This window comes from Stegostoma tigrinum, chromosome 7 (assembly GCF_030684315.1).
Source record: "Stegostoma tigrinum isolate sSteTig4 chromosome 7, sSteTig4.hap1, whole genome shotgun sequence".
In the NCBI taxonomy this organism is placed as follows: domain Eukaryota; kingdom Metazoa; phylum Chordata; class Chondrichthyes; order Orectolobiformes; family Stegostomatidae; genus Stegostoma; species Stegostoma tigrinum.
This window is the reverse complement of record NC_081360.1, coordinates 94,564,145-94,582,006: the sequence shown is the minus strand read 5'-3', so window position 1 is coordinate 94,582,006 and position 17,862 is coordinate 94,564,145. Positions and strand designations below refer to the sequence as shown.

At 42.1% G+C, this 17,862-nt stretch overlaps 1 protein-coding gene across 2 annotated transcripts in view; it reads left to right on the top strand.

Annotated features, from left to right (window-relative positions):
* The window catches only part of LOC125454249 (contactin-associated protein-like 5), a 974,390-nt gene that overhangs the window by 766,878 nt on the left and 189,650 nt on the right, over positions 1 to 17,862 (top strand). For both annotated transcript variants that reach the window (XM_059647525.1, XM_048534833.2), the window contains one exon: positions 8,931 to 9,170. In XM_059647525.1, the coding sequence (XP_059503508.1) occupies positions 8,931 to 9,170 (240 nt within the window). The remainder of the gene's footprint in view (positions 1 to 8,930; positions 9,171 to 17,862) is intronic.

Genomic DNA, 17,862 nt, shown 5'->3' with positions numbered 1-17,862 from the left:
TCATTATACTGAAGTAAAATCCATGTAGACTACATCCACAGCCCTGTCTTAATCAATCATCTTCATCACTTGCTCCAAACTCAACCAAACTTGTCAAACAAGACCTCCCCCATACAAATGTGTCTGTCCCTAAAAAACTCACTATTTTCCAAATGTGAGTAAATCCTGTCCCTAAGAATCTTCTTCCATAATTTCCTTACCATTGATAGAGGCTCACCGACGTATAATTTCCTGGATTATCCCTGGTGCTCTTTTTAAACAAAAAACAAACAGAGGTTATTTTCCAGTCTTCTGGGATCTCACACATGGCTAAAGAGAATACAAAGATTGCTGTCAAGGCCCCAGCAATCCTTTCCCAAGCTTCCCTCAATATCCTGGCATGGATCCTCTTAGGCCCTGGGGAGGTAGCTACCTTAATATTTTTCAAGACATCCAACACCTTTCCTTCTTAGTATTGATATGCCCCAGAATGTAAACACGCCCCTCCCCAATCTTACCATCATCCATGTCCTTTTCCTTGCCAAATACTGATGCAAGGTACTCATTAATGACCTCACCCACTTCCTCTGGCTTACAATTCCCTCCTTTGTCCTTGAGTGGACCTACTTTGTCCCAGGCTACCCTCTTGCTCCTAATATATATATATAATGCCTTTGGATTCTCCTTACTCCTACTTGCCAAGAGCATTCCATTGCCACTTTTTGGCCACCGAGTTCCTTGTTTAAGTTCCTTCCTATTTCCTTTATATTTCTCAAGGGCCTTTACTGATGTAGCTTTTGTACTCCTAAGACGCTGCTTGGCCTGCTGTGTTCATCCAGCTTCACACTTTGCTATCTTGGATTCTCAAGCATCTGCAGTTCCCATCATCTCTGACTACAACAGTCTATGCCATGCCACTGTCGGGGTCCTATGCCATGTGGAAAATTAAAGCCCCACTCCAGGCCTCACCGGCCGACTGACCAACTCAGCCGCTGCCTTCAAAAACACTGCCACCACTCCGAAGATCATCAAAGCTGCCTCCCACTGAAAAGTTCTCTCAGCTACCCATCGATCTGGGATTTGACCCACGATGCCCCAGGTACACGGCCTGACTGTCGCTCCAAGTACACACCCTCGTTGTCATTCTGTAGATACAGCTCCTCCACTGCTCTGGGAGGCCAATTAGCTCCCCTGTCACACCGGAGACATGGCCGCTCTGGGACTCACTCCCACCCGTGCCCCTTCCACCAACGTCATAGTAGCCCATGCACTTCGCAGCCGCAGGATACAGCTTGCACTGTCAGCTTCTGCAAGGTTACTGGAGGCGAATTCTGTATTCAGGTTAGAGTGAAATAGTTGAAGTTAAAAATAGTTGGGGAGAGGAAAAGACCTTTTTTTTGGTTAGAAGAGGAGGGCGGGTGGGAGACATTACTCGTGTAGCATCTCAGGTTTAGCCACTGCCCAAATATATCACTTCCCTCACCTTCCCAGAGCGCCTTTCGAATGCTGTCACTCAGCTCTGCTGCCGAAATGAAGAACTTACCTTCGTGGCAGGCCCCTGGTCATTGCTGCCACCACTCCCGCTGCTGCTGCTGCAAAAAAAAAGTGGTGATTCCACGAGGTAAGTATTTGAATGGGAAACCTACCTTCAGGGCAGGCCTCTGCTCCCGCTGCTGCAAAAAAAAACCTTCAATATATCTTGTCATCCAGGATTGCTGACTCTTGCCATCCTTATCTTTTGTCCTCACAGGAACATGTTGGTCCTGAACTCCTATCAACTGTCTTTTAGAAGACTTCTATATGTCAAATCTGGATTGACCTTCAAACAGCTGACCCCTACCCCCACCCCCCAAAAGCTAATTTCTCGGTTTCTTGCCTAATACTGTTGTAATTCGTCTTTCCCCAAGTTTGCACTTTGGCCAGTCCAGTCTTATCTTTTTCTATAACAATCTTAAAACTTGCGGAATTGTGATCACTACTCCCAAAATGCTTCTCCATTGAAACTTCAATTGCCCTGCCAGGCTCATTTGCAACACAAGATCCAGTACAACTTCTTCCTTTGTTGGATAAATGGCTTGTGCAGTATTTACAATGTTGCCAAAAGGATAACCTTAAAGTACAAAATACTTTGAGAAACCTTGTTGAGCAATACCCATGTTGTGATCTGCCAAATGACATATTATAAAGCTGTCGTTCTAAGATTTTACTTTTAACTAACTCTTAAAGACTTTGTAGAGATTGACATTTGTCATGATGCTTGGAAACCCACTCCTGTTCACCACAGATTCACATTCAGGTTTGGAATATTTAGATTGACAAGCTGTGGAGCATAGAATGTAAACAGTACCCTCCGACACTGTGACTAAGTTAATCCAGCTGGAGTGTTGTGTTCATTTCTGGGCACCACACTTTAAACAACACTTCACAATCCTAGGGGGGATATAAAGGAAGTCTATTAGTAGCAATGTTGTTGACTGTCAACTGCCCTCTGGGGTTATTCTCTTCAGTGAAGCTAACGTAAACGGGAGATTTAATATCGTGGTTGAGAATCATGAAGTGTTTTGATGGAGGAGCTCAGGAAACATTGTTGCCATTGACACAAGGGTCAGTAACAGGAGAACACACGTCATTGACCAAGACATGATGAGGAGGCAGTTTTACTGAGTTCTGATCAGAGCCACATTCCCTGAAAGAGTGATGGAGGCAGATTCAAGATTCACTTGCAGAAGTGATCTGGATATATGCTCAAAACAGAAAATCGAGCAACATTTTTTTTCAGGGGAAGGCAGAAGGCATAGCAATTAGAGGAATAACTCTTTCAAAGGGCTATTGGGTCTCATTGGCCAATTTTACACAGTACAGGAAGAGGACAAAATGTCAACTGATTGAAAGAATCTGAAGATAAGCCTGAGGCAGAGATTTTTGTGCCTTCTGTATAATGCTATGTCAATGTAGAATTGCAGTTTCCTATCTTTCTGACATATGAGCTTTATGCAATGCTAAAAATCAATGAACATTCAAATAAACTGGCTTCATCATAATATCAAGCTGTGATTGGAACACAATATTTAAGGTCAACCCAAGATTAAAAACAGCAAAGTTAAATGACCAATGCATCAGTCAGGAAACACATCTATTACTTATCTAAAACACTGCTAGCCTAAAGGACTTGTTAAAAATAGAAAGTTGTTGATAAAGTATTTTAATCAGAGATTTGTATGCCAGTTTGTTTAATGGCTTAAGTTTCTTTGCTGTATAGAAACAGGTCTCCTATGATGTTATTCGTAGGGAATGGAGATAGCACAATGCGTCTTGGGTTGGCAGCTTGAACAGGAATGTCGTGTCATATGGAAAAACTCACCCAGAAGACTCAAAAACAGAAGTTGCTGGAAAAGCTCAGCAGGTCTGGCAGCATCTGGAAAGAAAGATAGAGTAGGCAGCTGGAGACCTTTTCCTAAGGTGAGGTAGCTATTATGAGGAGACATAGTTTTAAAGTGAGTAGAGGTAGGTATAGGGGAGATGTCACAGGTAGGCTCTTTACTCAGAGAGTGGTCGGGGCGTGGAATTCATTGCTGTTGAGGGTAGTGGAGTCGGCCTCATTAGGGGCATTTAAGCGGCTATTAGATAGGCACATGGATGATAGTATAAGGTAGGGGTGGAGGTTAGATAGACCTTAGGATTAGGGTAAAAGTTTGGCACAACATCATGGGCCAAAGGGCCTGTACTGTGCTGTACTGCTCTATGTTCTATGTTCAATGTTTGTCTGTGAAGAAAATGTCAGACTTAACAGTATCCACCGTTCTTTCATTTTTTTTTCGCAGAAGGCAGGGAGTTTATCCAAAGAAACAAAATCCATGAGAAGATACTATGTGCAACATAGAGAGGCACAGAGGTAGCACTGAATCAAGGAGGAAGATAGGAAAAGAAGACAAAGCCAAATCTACCAGGGCCATTTAGACAAAGATAGTGCAGGTGATTGAAGAATATTGGTGCACTGTGGGAAATTATGCATCATGCAACTGTTCACATATATGAGCCACAATCAGTTCATAGTGTCACATCCCTGGTCAAATGCATCAAATCTGAGGGGCAGGCCCTTCAGAGAAGTGGAGCCTTTCAAGAAAAATAATAATGAAGATGCCAGAAATAACAAAGACGAATTTGACAATGTTATTGTGAATGGCACATATTTAAATCATCTCTTTTGGACCATAGAATTTTCAGGTGTGAAGTAAAAAATGATGGATGATGTATGTTTTCAGAAAGTACTTTCATCAATTTACTGGAGCTCAGCAGCCAGACTGTGCAATCATAAGGGATATACTCTCACTGTTCAATAGAACCTGCTTATGATAAGGTAGCTTGACATCATTGTGATTGAAATTAGCAACCACAGGCCCACCTACAAGATAAGTCATGCATATTATGTTTTCAGTGATTTTTGTTGCAATAATTTTTCTTGTGCTTTAAAGAAGGAAATAAAACTATGATGTGCTCTGACAATTTTGATATCTAATCCATATTGTTTTACAGCAAGCAAAAATGTGTTTATTCAATAAACAAGTGTCTTTACATTATCAGTGTGCAACTGATAGTGAATACACAAAAAGTGCAGAATACGGCCATCTGGTTGCATTATGCAGCCATAAAAATATATCCTGCAAAGCTACTGTGAAGAATGTAAAAAATAGGAACTGTGGAGGCCATTCAGTCTCTTGAGGCTGCTCTGGTGAGACCACATTTGGAGAACTGTGCACAGAATTAGCCTCCTTATTTAGGGTGGGATATTATGCATTGGAAACAACCCAGAGGAGGTTTATTAGATCAGTACCTGGAATAGGTGGGTTGCATTTGGGAGGAAGGTTTGGTCAGGATAGACCTATATGCATTAGAGTTTAGAAGAGTAAGAGGCGAATTGATTAAACATTTAGATCCTGAAGGTCTGGACAGGATCGATGCAGGAAAGATGTTTCTTCTTTTGGGACAATAAAGAACCAGGGTCAATGTTTATAAATAAACAATCACCCATTTTAAGGCAATAGTGAGGAGAATTGGTTTACACACAGAGTGTTGAGAGTCTTTGAAAGCCTGACCGCCTTGAAAGATTGGTGGAAAAAATGCCCTTGAATATTTTTAAGGCACAATTTTACAGAGTATTGCTAAACAAGGCAATGAAAGGTTACTTTGGGTAGGTTTGTGGAATAATCTGATCAACCATGAACATATAGGTTGATGGAATAGGCTCAAGCGGCTTCATATTTACATTCTAATTTATATTTTTATATTTAATAAGGTCATGGTTGAAATTCCATCTCAACTTCATATCATGTCTGATTCTCATATCTGTTGGTTATATTACAGTCCAAAAACGTGTCAATCTCAGCCTCGAATATACTCATTGATTGAGGATCCAAACAATTCCAATATTTCAAAACTTTCTATGCAAAGAAATTTCTCCTGTACTAACCTTAAATGGCCAACCCCTGTACATAAAATTGTGATTCTAGTTTTAAGATCACCAGCTTCTCGGCATCTACATTGTCATTCTCAAATTCAGTAAAGAATAAGACCATAAGACCATAAGACATCGGAGTGGAAGTAAGGCCATTCAGCCCATCAAGTCCACTCTGCCATTTAAATCATGGCTGATGGGCATTTCAACTCCACTTCCCCGTAGCCCTTGATTCCTTGTGAGATCAAGAATTTGTCGATCTCTGCCTTGAAGGCATCCAATGTCCTGGCCTCCACTGCACTCTGTGGCAATAAATTCCACAAGCCCACCACCCTCTGGCTGAAGAAATGTCGTCTCATTTCAGTTTTAAATTTATCCCCTCTAATTTTAAGGCTGTGCCCACGGGTCCTAGTCTCATAAGTAACTTGCCAAGGCTGAGCACAAAACTGACCTGGAAATAGGCCGCTGGGCTTGATCTCAGATCACAGCGGTCATAAACCCGCGCGCTCACCATTACGCCATGGCAAGCATAGCGTGATGTCTGTTTCGCTGGCCCTGCCTCATGGCTCCACTCTTTATTTCTGTGTAACACGCTAAAGCTCAGTATGCTTCCAGCACTTGATACCCGAGACTAGGTGTTTAAAAACAAACAGCGTGTAATGTTGAAAAACCCTCTTCATAAGCAGCTCTCTGATGCTGAGAAACCAACATGAAGGAACGTGTTATACTCACTACCCGACAATCACGTGTATTGCATCAAATGTGACTGCATATCAGCGTGGGCTGATTGATGTGATCATGATCAAGACTAGTTTCTGCTCTAATTTTGATGGGGTAATCTCTCCTGTTTGTCTGAATTAGAAGCCAGCACCAATAGTCATGGTTTGCACCAGTTAGCAATTGCTCCACAGCCAATCGACATGCTACGTAGTGTTGGGTGATAAATGTTGTTTGGCTAATGACGAGCTTACATAGGCCACTGATGAGATCTCAGCTGGAGTACAGTGTCCAGTTCTGGGTGCCACACTATAAAAAAGATGTGAATATATTGGAGACAGTGCAGAAAAAGCTTACAAGAATGGTTCCAAGAATGAGACACGTCAGTTACGAAGAAAGCTTTGGTGAAATTGAGGACTGTTTTCCTCGAAGAGAAGACTAAGAAGAGTTTGGATGGAAGTTTTCTAAATCATGATAAGTCCAGTCAGAGTGGATAGAGAGAAACTGTTTCCACTCTTACACAGATCAAGAACCAAAGGGCAAATTGTTTTGCAAAAATAACAATTGTGATCTGCTAGAAATCTTTTTTCATTCTGAGAAATGAGAGTCTGGAACGCACTGCCTGGAAGTGTAATGGAGGCAGGTTCAACTGAGGCATTTAAGAGGGCGCTGGGTGATCATTTGAATAGAAAAAAGTGTGTAGGGTTATGTGGAAATGGAACGAGATTGGCACTAAGTTAAAATACTCACAAGGACAGTCCAGACTTGATGGGATGAATGGCCTCCTTTTGCACCATAACAATCCTGTGGTTCTGTGACAACTTTCTCAATCAACCATATCTCATTCCCTTGAACAGCACCTACACACGCACATAAACAATACAATATTAGGTCTTTACTGCGGGACTTTACTCATGACTCCCATATGACTGTTCCCTTATAATGATTTACTCACAATTAAATATCAATTTTCTCTTTGATAATTACAATTTAAGCATATTATCCAGAAATCAAAGTGAAGGAAAGATACATGCTGATGACTGTATAACTGGTGAAATGTAGTTAAGCCAAGACATAAAACAAAACTAAGACAAGTATCACCAATTAATAGTAGTTAAACTAAGATACATGCATAGAGCTAAAATACATTTTGTCCTTTCCAATCCTGTCTAATGATCTCATTAGCATGACTTTATTACTTTAATTAGCTCAGTACTATTTCTGCACACTTACTTTCAGACACTGTCATCCTCTTTATCTGCAGATTTATCCATTGCCTGCACCTCCTTACACAATATTTACAATCCCATTTTCAGCAGAAAGTGATTTTAACCCATCATGTACAGTTCCTAGATAACAAAGTGTGCAGCTGGATGAACACAGCGGGCCAAGCAGCATCTCAGGAGCATAAAAGCTGATGTTTCGGGCCTAGACCCTTCATCAGAGAGGGGGATGGGGAGAGGGAGCTGGAATAAATAGGGAGAGAGGGGGAGGCAGACCGAAGATGGAGAGAAAAGAAGATAGGTAGAGAGGAGAGCATAGGTGGGGAGGTAGGGAGGGGATAGGTCAGTCCAGGGAAGACAGACAGGTCAAGGACGTGGGATGAGGTTAGTAGGTAGGAGATGGAGGTGCGGCTTGGGGTGGGAGGAAGGGATGGGTGAGAGGAAGAACAGGTTAGGGAAGCGGAGACAGGCTGGGCTGGTTTTGGGATGCAGTGGTGGGAGGGGGCGAGCTGGGCTGGTTTTGTGATGCAGTGGGGGGAGGGGAAGAACTGTGCTGGTTTTGTGATGCAGTGGGGAAGGGGAGATTTTGAAGCTGGTGAAGTCCACATTGATACCATTGGGCTGCAGGGTTCCCAAGCAGAATATGAGTTGCCATTTCCCATGATCTCTGATCCAGCATCTGCAGTTCCCATTATCTCTGATTCCAGCATCTGCAGTTGTCATTATCTCTGATATGTGGGCTTCACAAGCTTCAAAATCTCCCCTTCCCCCACTGCATCCCAAAACCAGCCCAGTTCTTCCCCTCACCCCACTGCATCATACAACCAGCCCAGCTCTTCCCCTCCACCCACTGCATCCCAAAACCAGTCCAACCTGTCTCCGCTTCCCTAACCTGTTCTTCCTCTCACCCATTCCCTCCTCCCACCTCAAGCCGCACCTCCATTTCCTACCTACTAACCTCATCCCACCTCCTTGACCTGTCCATCTTCCCTGGACTGACCTATCCCCTCCCTACCTCCCCACCTATACTCTCTCCACCTATCTTCTTTACTCTCCATCTTCGGTCCGCCTCCCCCTCTCTCCCTATTTATTCCAGAACCCTCACCCCATCCCCCTCTCTGATGAAGGGTCTAGGCCCGAAACGTCAGCTTTTGTGCTCCTGAGATGCTGCTTGGCCTGCTGTGTTTATCCAGCTTCACACTTTGTTATCTCGGATTCTCCAGCATCTGTCGTTCCCATTATCTCATGTACAGTTCATACTGTGTTCCTTATCCTACAGAACATTGGGGTCTACGGATAGCTAGAATTCTCGTTCCCATAAATGTCTCTGGGGTTTTATACACAGCAGTATCCAACATTGGTAGAAGAATTAAACCCATTTGTGGACTAGAGACATAATCTGGAAAACCAAAGATGTTGATATTGAAGAACAACTGCCCCATTTTGTCTTTGTCTTTGTTCTTTTTGATTGTCTGTGGTTGTGCTATTTCAAGTTTAACTTTGAATGTAGGCAGAGTGCTCAAGAAGGGTTTTTACCATGTAATTTATTACCTTTTCAGGAGGAACTGCCTCAAGACAGAAAGGATTCCTCGGATGCATCCGGTCCCTGCAACTAAATGGAGTGACCCTTGACCTTGAGGAAAGAGCAAAAATGACCCCAGGGGTGAAGCCAGGATGCCCAGGACATTGTAGTAGTTACGGGAACCTGTGCCACAATGGGGGGAGATGCATCGAGAAATATAGTGGCTATTCCTGCGACTGTGGCCACTCTGCTTATGACGGACCATTCTGTAAGAAAGGTAGGATGTAGCATTCCGTTATGGCTGACATCTATTTAGCCCTGGACATTGAATTCTATTAATGGCACATGGCTTATCCATCATGCAATTTAACATTATAGAATGAAGCTAACCAAGAGCTGTTTGTAAAAATGTTTAGAGTGGATGTGTTAATTTTTTACCAGGGCACAATTACCTTGTAAGGCAAATCGAATAGTTAATTGAACAAGACAACTGCTTCACTGAAAATATTTTACCAGCTCCTTATTACTCTCACAATGCAATAAGCTACAAGAGTGTACATTATGTTTCACTTCTCTACACCCAACCTTGGAGATCCATCAGAAGTAGATCATGGTGAATGTCTTACAAAAGAGGACAGGAGTTGGGGCTGCCATACAGTGCGTGAGAGAGGCAAGAAAGGGTAAAACTAATCTGGAGCTCTCCAGTACCGTTCCCTGGTCACAGATGAAGTCACAGCATCTGAGGACATCTGTGGCATTTCTCAATCAGCGTCCACAAGTGAATTTATCAGTTAGTCAATGCCCATTCCACCACGGACCCAAAGTGCCAAGTTGCCTGAGCTGTTGGATTTGCAGCTACAGCTGCGTTCTATCAGGTACAAGGTTCCAATGACGACACATATTTTGTGTTCAGAGCTCCATGGCTTCATCCAGTCAGGTTGCTGAGCAGTGAGGGATATCATTCCATCGATGTCCAATTTATATGTGGTCACAAGCAACAATTGCTAAACCTGCTCCCACTATGTCATGGAGAACAGCATCTGTTGACAAAATCCTGCCTACAGATCTAACAGAGATAAAGAAGAAATGGGCCTGGATGTATGAACACACAAATTATCAAACACAAGTGTGACACTTGTTCATAGGCTGTTAAAAAGAAAGCACACAATGCGTACAGATTCATTTCCAGTGGGATAGGATTGTTAAATAGGGAGGACATGCTAAATCCGACTTCAACCTTTAACAAAGACAGAGAATGCTGGAGAAACTCAGCAGGTCTGACAGCATCTGTGGAGAGAAGCAGAGTTAATATGTCGACTCCTGTATGATGCTTCAGAACCCAGTCTATTCTTCAGTTCAGCCAGACCAGATTTGGAATGTTAACTCTGTTTCTCTCTCCACAGATGATGCTAGATCTGCTGATTTAGAATTTAGAACATAGAACATAGAAAATAACAGCACATTACAGGCCCTTTACCCTAAACCTATGATCTATCTAACCTCCACCCCTACCTTATAGTCTCATCCATATGCCTATCTAATTGCCGCTTAAATGCTCCTCATGAGGGCGACTCCACTACCCGCTCCAGCAGTGCATTTCACGCCCCTACCACTCTCTGACGTCTCCCCTGTATCTACCTCCACTCATCTTAAAACTATGCCCCCTCATAATAACTACCTCCACCCTAGGAAAAATTCTCTGGCTGTCCACTCTATCCACCTGTACACTCTGATCATTTTGTACACCTCTGACAAGTTTCTCCAGCATTCTTTGTGATTGTTTTAGATTTCCAGCGTCAGCAGTGTAATATCTCTTCTAACTGTAACTAATTTTGGTGTGCCCACCCTTAGAGAATTGAGTACAAGTCTGGCAGCCACATTACAAAAAGGATAGGGTGGTAAGTGGCTCAGCGGTTAGCACTGCTGCCTCATAGCACCAGGGACCCAGGTTTAGTGCTGCCCTTGGGTGACTACCTGTGTGGAGTTAGTGCGTTCTTACTGTGTCTGTGTGGGTTTCCTATGAGTGGATTGGTCTTCTCCCATAGTCCAAAGATGTGCAGCTCAAGTGCATTGGCCATGGAAAATGCAGGGCGACAGGGATTGGGTGGGATGCTCTTCTGATGGTCTATGTGGACTCAATGGGCCGAATGACCTATTTCCACACTGTAGAGACTCTGTGATATAAGGACACTGGAATGAATGCAACCAAGAGATTCAGAAGGATGATACAAGAAAAGCTGGGTACTCCAATCTGGAGGTTACAGGCAAGAGTGGGTTTCCTTTCTCTTGAATAGAGACAAAAGATTGAAACTCACAGGGGTCTTTAAAATTAAGAAAGATTTTGGTGGACTAAAGTCAGGCAATTTTTTTTACCTCTCTAAGAAAGCGCAAATCAAGAAACCATCAATGTAACATGGTCATTTTGAATGTGATGCTTAGATGAAAGCTATTCAATAATATTCAAGAAGCTCGACATGATCCAGGTCAAGGTAACCTCTTGATGAGCACTCCCACTTACCTCCTACAAGTTGAACTATCTTCACCATCAGCACATAGTGCAAGCTGTGAATACCATCTACAAGATGCAAGGCAGTAACCCAATAAAGTTCTTAGACAGCGCCTTCCAAACCTGCAACCTCAACCTTCTGGAAGGATAACAATAGTAGATACAGCTGATCTAAAAGTGCCTTTCATAGAGCATAGAAGTACACAGCACAGCAACGGGCCCTTTGGCTCATCATGTTGTGCTGAACATGACACCAAATTAAACTAATTCCTTCTACTTGCCTTAGTCCATATCCCTTCCAGTCCTTGCATATTTCTTATCTGAAAGTCTCTTAAATGCCCCATTATGTCTGCTTAATCACCACCCCGGAAGTCCGTTCTAGACTTCTCCCACTCTCTGTGTAAAAAAGCTGACCCTCACATCTGGTTTGAACATTTCCTCTCTAACCTTAAATGCATGCCTCCTAATATCAGACATTTCAACTCTGGAAAAAGATTCTGACTATCAACCCTATCTATGCATCTCATAATTTTAGAGATTTCTATCAAGCCTCTCCTCAACATCCCCCATTCCAGAGAAAATGACCTGAGTTTTTCTTGCCTCTCCTTATAGCTTATACATTCTTATCCAGGCAACAACATGGTAAAATTCTTCTGTATCCTCTTCAAAGCTTTCACATCCTTCCTGTAATGTGGTAACCAGAAATCACCGCTATACCATAAGCGTGGCCTAACCAAAGTCTTATAAAGCTGCAACATCATGTCCTAAATCTTGTATTCAATTCTTTGACCAATAAGGACAAGAATACCATATGCTTTCTTTACCAGCCTACCTAGTTGTGTGGCCATTCTCAGAGAGCTCTGGACTTGAACCCCAAGATCCCTCTGTACCTCAGTGCTGTTCAGGGTCCTGCCATTAACTGTACATTTTCCTTAACATTTGATCTCCCAAGGTGCAGAACCTCACACTTATTCACATTAGTTCAACCTGCTGTTTCTCTGCCCAAGTCTGTAAATGATCTATATCCCGCTGTATCCTTTGACGACCTTCTACGCTACCCATAACTCTACTGAACTTTGTATTGTCTGCAAACTTACATCTATGTTTTCATCTAAATCATTTCTTTCACTTGTTGCTGGGTGAAAATTCTGAAACACCCTTCCTGTGAGCATGGTGGGTGCCCCCATGCTTGAAAGCCTGCAGTGGTTCAAGAAAGCAGCTCGCTACTACCCTCCAGTGATGTGAAATATATGCTAGTTTATTCAGTAACACCCACATCCTATGAATAAACAATGAGTAATGTAGTTGGAAATTCAAAAGAAACCTCTTTGACCAGAGAGGGTTAAGATTGTGAAACTCACAACTACAGAAAGTGATTGAAGAATATTGCATAGATAAACATATCAAGAGGTTAGAGCTAAGTATTTAAGAAAGAAGGAACAAAAGGGTAGTTGATGAAGTTATTTGAGGGAATGCAGGGAGACACTCTGGTGGAATAAATTGCAAGCATGTCTACATGGGCCAAATTGCCTCTTTCATTGTGATCTATGCTGTTTAATCTATAACACATAGAATTCTGTGAGTACATAGAATCCCTAAAGCGTGGAAGCAGCCATTTGGCCCATCAAGTTCACACCAACCCTCCAAAGAATATCCCATCCAGCCCCAACCCATCCCAGTAACCCTGCATTTCCCATGGCTAATTCACCTAGACTGCAAATCCCTGAACATTATGGGCAACTTAGCATGAACAATCCACCTAACCTGCATGTCTTTGGACCGTGGGAGGAAACCAGAGCACCCGGAGGAAATCCGCACAGACATGGAGAGAACAAGCAAACTCCACTCACAGAGTCACCCGAGGCTAAAATCGAACCCCAGTCCCTGGCACTGTCAAGTATCAGTACTAGCCATTGAGCCACAGTGCCACCCTAATTTTTTCTGCAACCAAAATCTTTCACTTAGCTCAGGAGATTTTATTATTTTCAGGGTGCTATATAAATGCAAGGTTACATTCGCAAATGATTCTAATATTTGTGTGATTTGTCTTTCAAATCCATGGATTAAATGATTAACTTAATTCTCACTGAATATCCTTGAATTTCTTCCTTCATAATCTATTTTGCTAGATTAAATATTATGGGCATCAAATGAAAACGCTATAAATCTCAGGAATATATTTCTGACTTCCTTAAAGGTGTGAAATCATATTAGATCCTTAGAGACATCAATAGATATTACTGCATTTCAGAAGATTTTAAATCCATACTTTACTTCATATTTATCCCATCAAGTTTCCTAAGCAGTGGAAGCCTTTAGATGTGCCAGTTTAATCCCCGATTACTATCTTTCTCCACTGATTCCATTTCCTACCCAACCATTTTAATAGCTGGTTTTGTAACAGGCAAACTGTTGTGAAGTAACAATTGAAAACTTTTATCTTGCCTTCAAGCTTCCTTCCCATGGTATGTATGTCATCCTTGAGGGATCTGTCTTTCTCTTCCATGCTTTCTGTTGTCTAAATATACCTCAATAATCTTTTCTTCTATTCCCTTAATGTCCATTGTAATTTGCTTTGCAATTATTGGTATCTCTTTCACTTCACTGTCGGAATGTAATCGCTTGTCTCTATTGTTATCCTTATATTCACAAAAACGTCTTACAGGAAGCTCCCCAGTCACAGCTGATTTTTTTTCAGCGATCACATTCAGACACTAATGAAAGCAACGTGCACTGGGAATTGAACCTCACAATACCTCCCTGACCCTCAAAAAACAGACAGTTGCTGGGGAATTAAGCTGAAAGATGCTCTGTCTCAAATTAATCACATGAAAATGAAATGTTTTTTGTAGGTTCTCTTTGAATAACACTGTAGGCTTGTTTCATGAATCAGCGGTAGCAACAAAGTGGGGAGATTGTCATTAACCCCTTCATTTTAGGATTTTCCACCCTTGGTTTGCTTTCCAATCCAGCTCATCATAAGATACAAGTCCTCATAGAATCCCCTAAGTGCTGAAACAGGTCATTCTGTCCATTGAGTCCACACTGGCCCTGTGTATCACATCCTAACCAGATCCAGCTCCCTACCCTATCCTTGTAACCCCACATCTACATAAGCTAGCCTGCGCAACCACCGGCACTACATGGAAATTGAGCATGGCCAATCCACCTAACCTACACATCTTTGGACTATGGGAGGAAACTGGAACATCCAGAGGAAACCCATGAAGACACGTTATGAATGTGCAAACTCCCACACAGGCAGACTCCTAAGTTCGCAAGTGAACCTGTGTCCCTGGCACTGTGAGACAGTACGGCTAGCTATTGTGCCACCCTGAGTACCCAAGCACTAGCACCCACTGAGCCTCTGGAATTCCCAAATGAAACCTCAGCTCTCTACCTCCCTCTTCCTCATTAAAACCATCTGTAACTGAATCTTCAGTCACCTGCCTTTACAGCCCTTTCTGTGGCTCAGTGCTCAGTTTTGTTAAATAGTGTGCCTGTCAAATGACCATTGAGCTCTTTTATCACCCATAAAACTGTGGTAAAGGTGCCAAATAAATGCAAGTTGTTGTTGTAATTAGCCTCTGCATAGTTACAGACTCCTGCAGTGTGCCCATGTGAAACCATGTAATGGTATTTACCCTGTTACTGGCAGAGCTGGCAAAACAATGCAAATAATTATGTTTGATATTTTTTCCATGATTTTGAGCATCACAGGCAGTTGCAGTATCTAATTCTTGTTTAGTGGTGGTAAGCCAACTTCTTGAACAGCTGATTTTCATCTGGTACAAGTGCACCTTCAATGCTGTTCATGTACAAATATTAAAAGCCTCAAGTTTTTTTTTAAGGTGCTGATATTTATTAATTTCTTCAAATCTGTTGGAACACATCTCTGTAGTCTGATCACCACACAATTAATTGATTGCTTCATTTCCACTGATGCAGATCATTCTACATTTTGTATGGTGATGGGAATTTTCTCATAGCTGTGTCTGTTCCAGCTGTATAATTTGGCCAGAATTGACCAGAAACTCCATCTGCAATCTTACAATCCAGCAGGCCTGTTTACCTTTGAGGAAATTCATAGCCAAGCTGTGAGCTTCCAGGCTCATCATATGTAAAGATGATCCTTTAACATGACTCTCTAGGCATGAATATTCAGAGACATCTCCCTTTTGTTTCTGAAATTGGCTGGAACTGCAACAATTGGTTGGTTGTTAGTGGAAACTATAAACTACATTTCTACTGAAATATCTGCCTGTTTTCGTTTTAAATTTTCTTAAGGTCCCAGTAATCCGGGGTCGTAAATTCTACAGATTCATAATCCTTTGAGGGAAATAATTGAAAGTATGTTACTTCACTATTCAGTTTGAATATTCTGAGAACAACAAATAAAATCAAGAACAATAATGTCTAACAATTTCCCTCCCCTGGAGCACTGGAGGCAGAGGGTTGACCAGATAGAGGTTTATAAGATCAAGAGGGGCATGGATAGAGTGAATAGGCAACGTTAGATACATTAGAGATGTTTAAGCGACTCTTGGGCAGGCATATGGATGATAGTATAATGTAGGGTAGTTTGACTAAGGGCCTCTACTGTGCTGTACTGTTCTGTGTTCTATGTTCTCTGTCTTTCTCCTTGGGATGGAGGAGTCCAAAACCAGAGGCCACAGGTTTAAGGTGAGAGTGGGAAGATTTTAAAAGGCATCTATAAGTGCCAACTGTTTCAGACAGAAGGTGGTGCATGTATGGAATGAGCTGCCAGAAGAAGTGGGTGGAGGCTGGTACAATAGAAACATTTAAAAGGCATCTGGATGGTACATAAATAGAAAGGGTTTAAAGGGATATGGGCCAAAAGCTGGCAAATGGGACCAGATTAATTGAGGATGCCTGGTCGGCATAGCCAAGCTGGAACAATGAGTATGTTTCCTGCTGTATATCTCAATGATTCTTGAAGCAGTGTTACTTCCCTGCTGTCTAATGATAGAGTCAATCTGAAGTAGTCTGCTGTTGTTGCTGGGTTTCTTGTTCTAGTGTGAATGCACTTACCATGGCTAGAAATTAGAGTCATTGTCTAATAATCTTATTGAATAATGATGTGGAATCAAGGGCAGAATGGCATATTCCTGCTCCTGATACCAATGTTAATATATCTATGAGGCACAAGTCAGGAGTGTGATGGAATACTCCCCACTTGCTGAGGTAAGTGCAGCCCGAACAACACGCAAGAAGGTTGACACCATTCACGTCAAAGCAGTCTGCTTGATTGGCATTACATCCTCGCATATTCACTCCCTCTATCACTGATGCTCATTAGCAGCAGTGTGTACAATCTACAAGATGCACTGCAGACATTCACCAAAGATCCTCACCAGCACCTTCCAAACACATGACATCTTCCATCTAAAAGGACAGTGTCAACAGATGTATGGAAACACAACTAGCTTCAAGTTCCCCTCCAAGCTACTGACTATACTGACTTGTAAATATAACACACTTCTTTTACTGTTGCTGGGTCAAAATCCTGGAATTCCCTCCCGACAGGCATTGTGGGTCAATCCACAGCAGGTGGACTGCAGCGGTTCAAGAAGGCAGCTCACCTCCACCTTCTCAAGGGCAATTGGGGTTCGGCAAAAAATGCTGGCTGGCTAGCGATGCCCACATCCCACAAATGAATAATAAAAAAAATTTTTGTAACCCTGATTCTAATCAACATGAAACCAGATTCTCCAAGGAAAGATCAGCTCACTGTATTTCACTTTTAGTTTTTGGGTGTATTTTTGATTTTGAATGAGTGTGAAGTGTGCAGTATAGAGCAGAACCAATTGCTAAATATTCTGAGATAACAAGGTGTGGAGCTGGATGAACACAGCAGACCAAGCAGCATCTGAAGAGCAGGAAAGCTGATGTTTCGGGCCTAGACCCTTCAGGAGGCTTGCACGAAAATTAAAGTTGTATGCTTTGTATAATGGGTGCCTGAATCATTGGTATCAATATTAGATGTATCAAGGGAGATAGGGATAGCAGTGAAGAATGGCATTAAGGTAGATAAACTGTCATGATCTAGAATGGTAGAGCAGGTTAGACAGACTGAATAGCCTATTTCTGCTGTTAGGTTCCCATGTGACTGTTTCACACTACCATCCAAAATCTAGCAAGACTAGTTTCAGTGAAAAGGTTGTGTGGTAAAAAACAAATCCCAAAATTTTATAGGAGACCCTCTTAGAATCAGTGCTTAAATAACACATAGAAATTTGATATTTTCAGGGAATTATGTCTTTGACAAAAAAATCCCACATTCCCTCTCATCTCCTGCATCTGTAGTCTGAATTCCTTTCAATCTAACTCCCTGGTATAAAGCAGCATGATGTTTAAATCTTTGCATCTTTGCTGATATCCCCTCTATCAAATTACCATTCAATACTCTTATGTAACCTATTATTTATAACCACAAACTTTC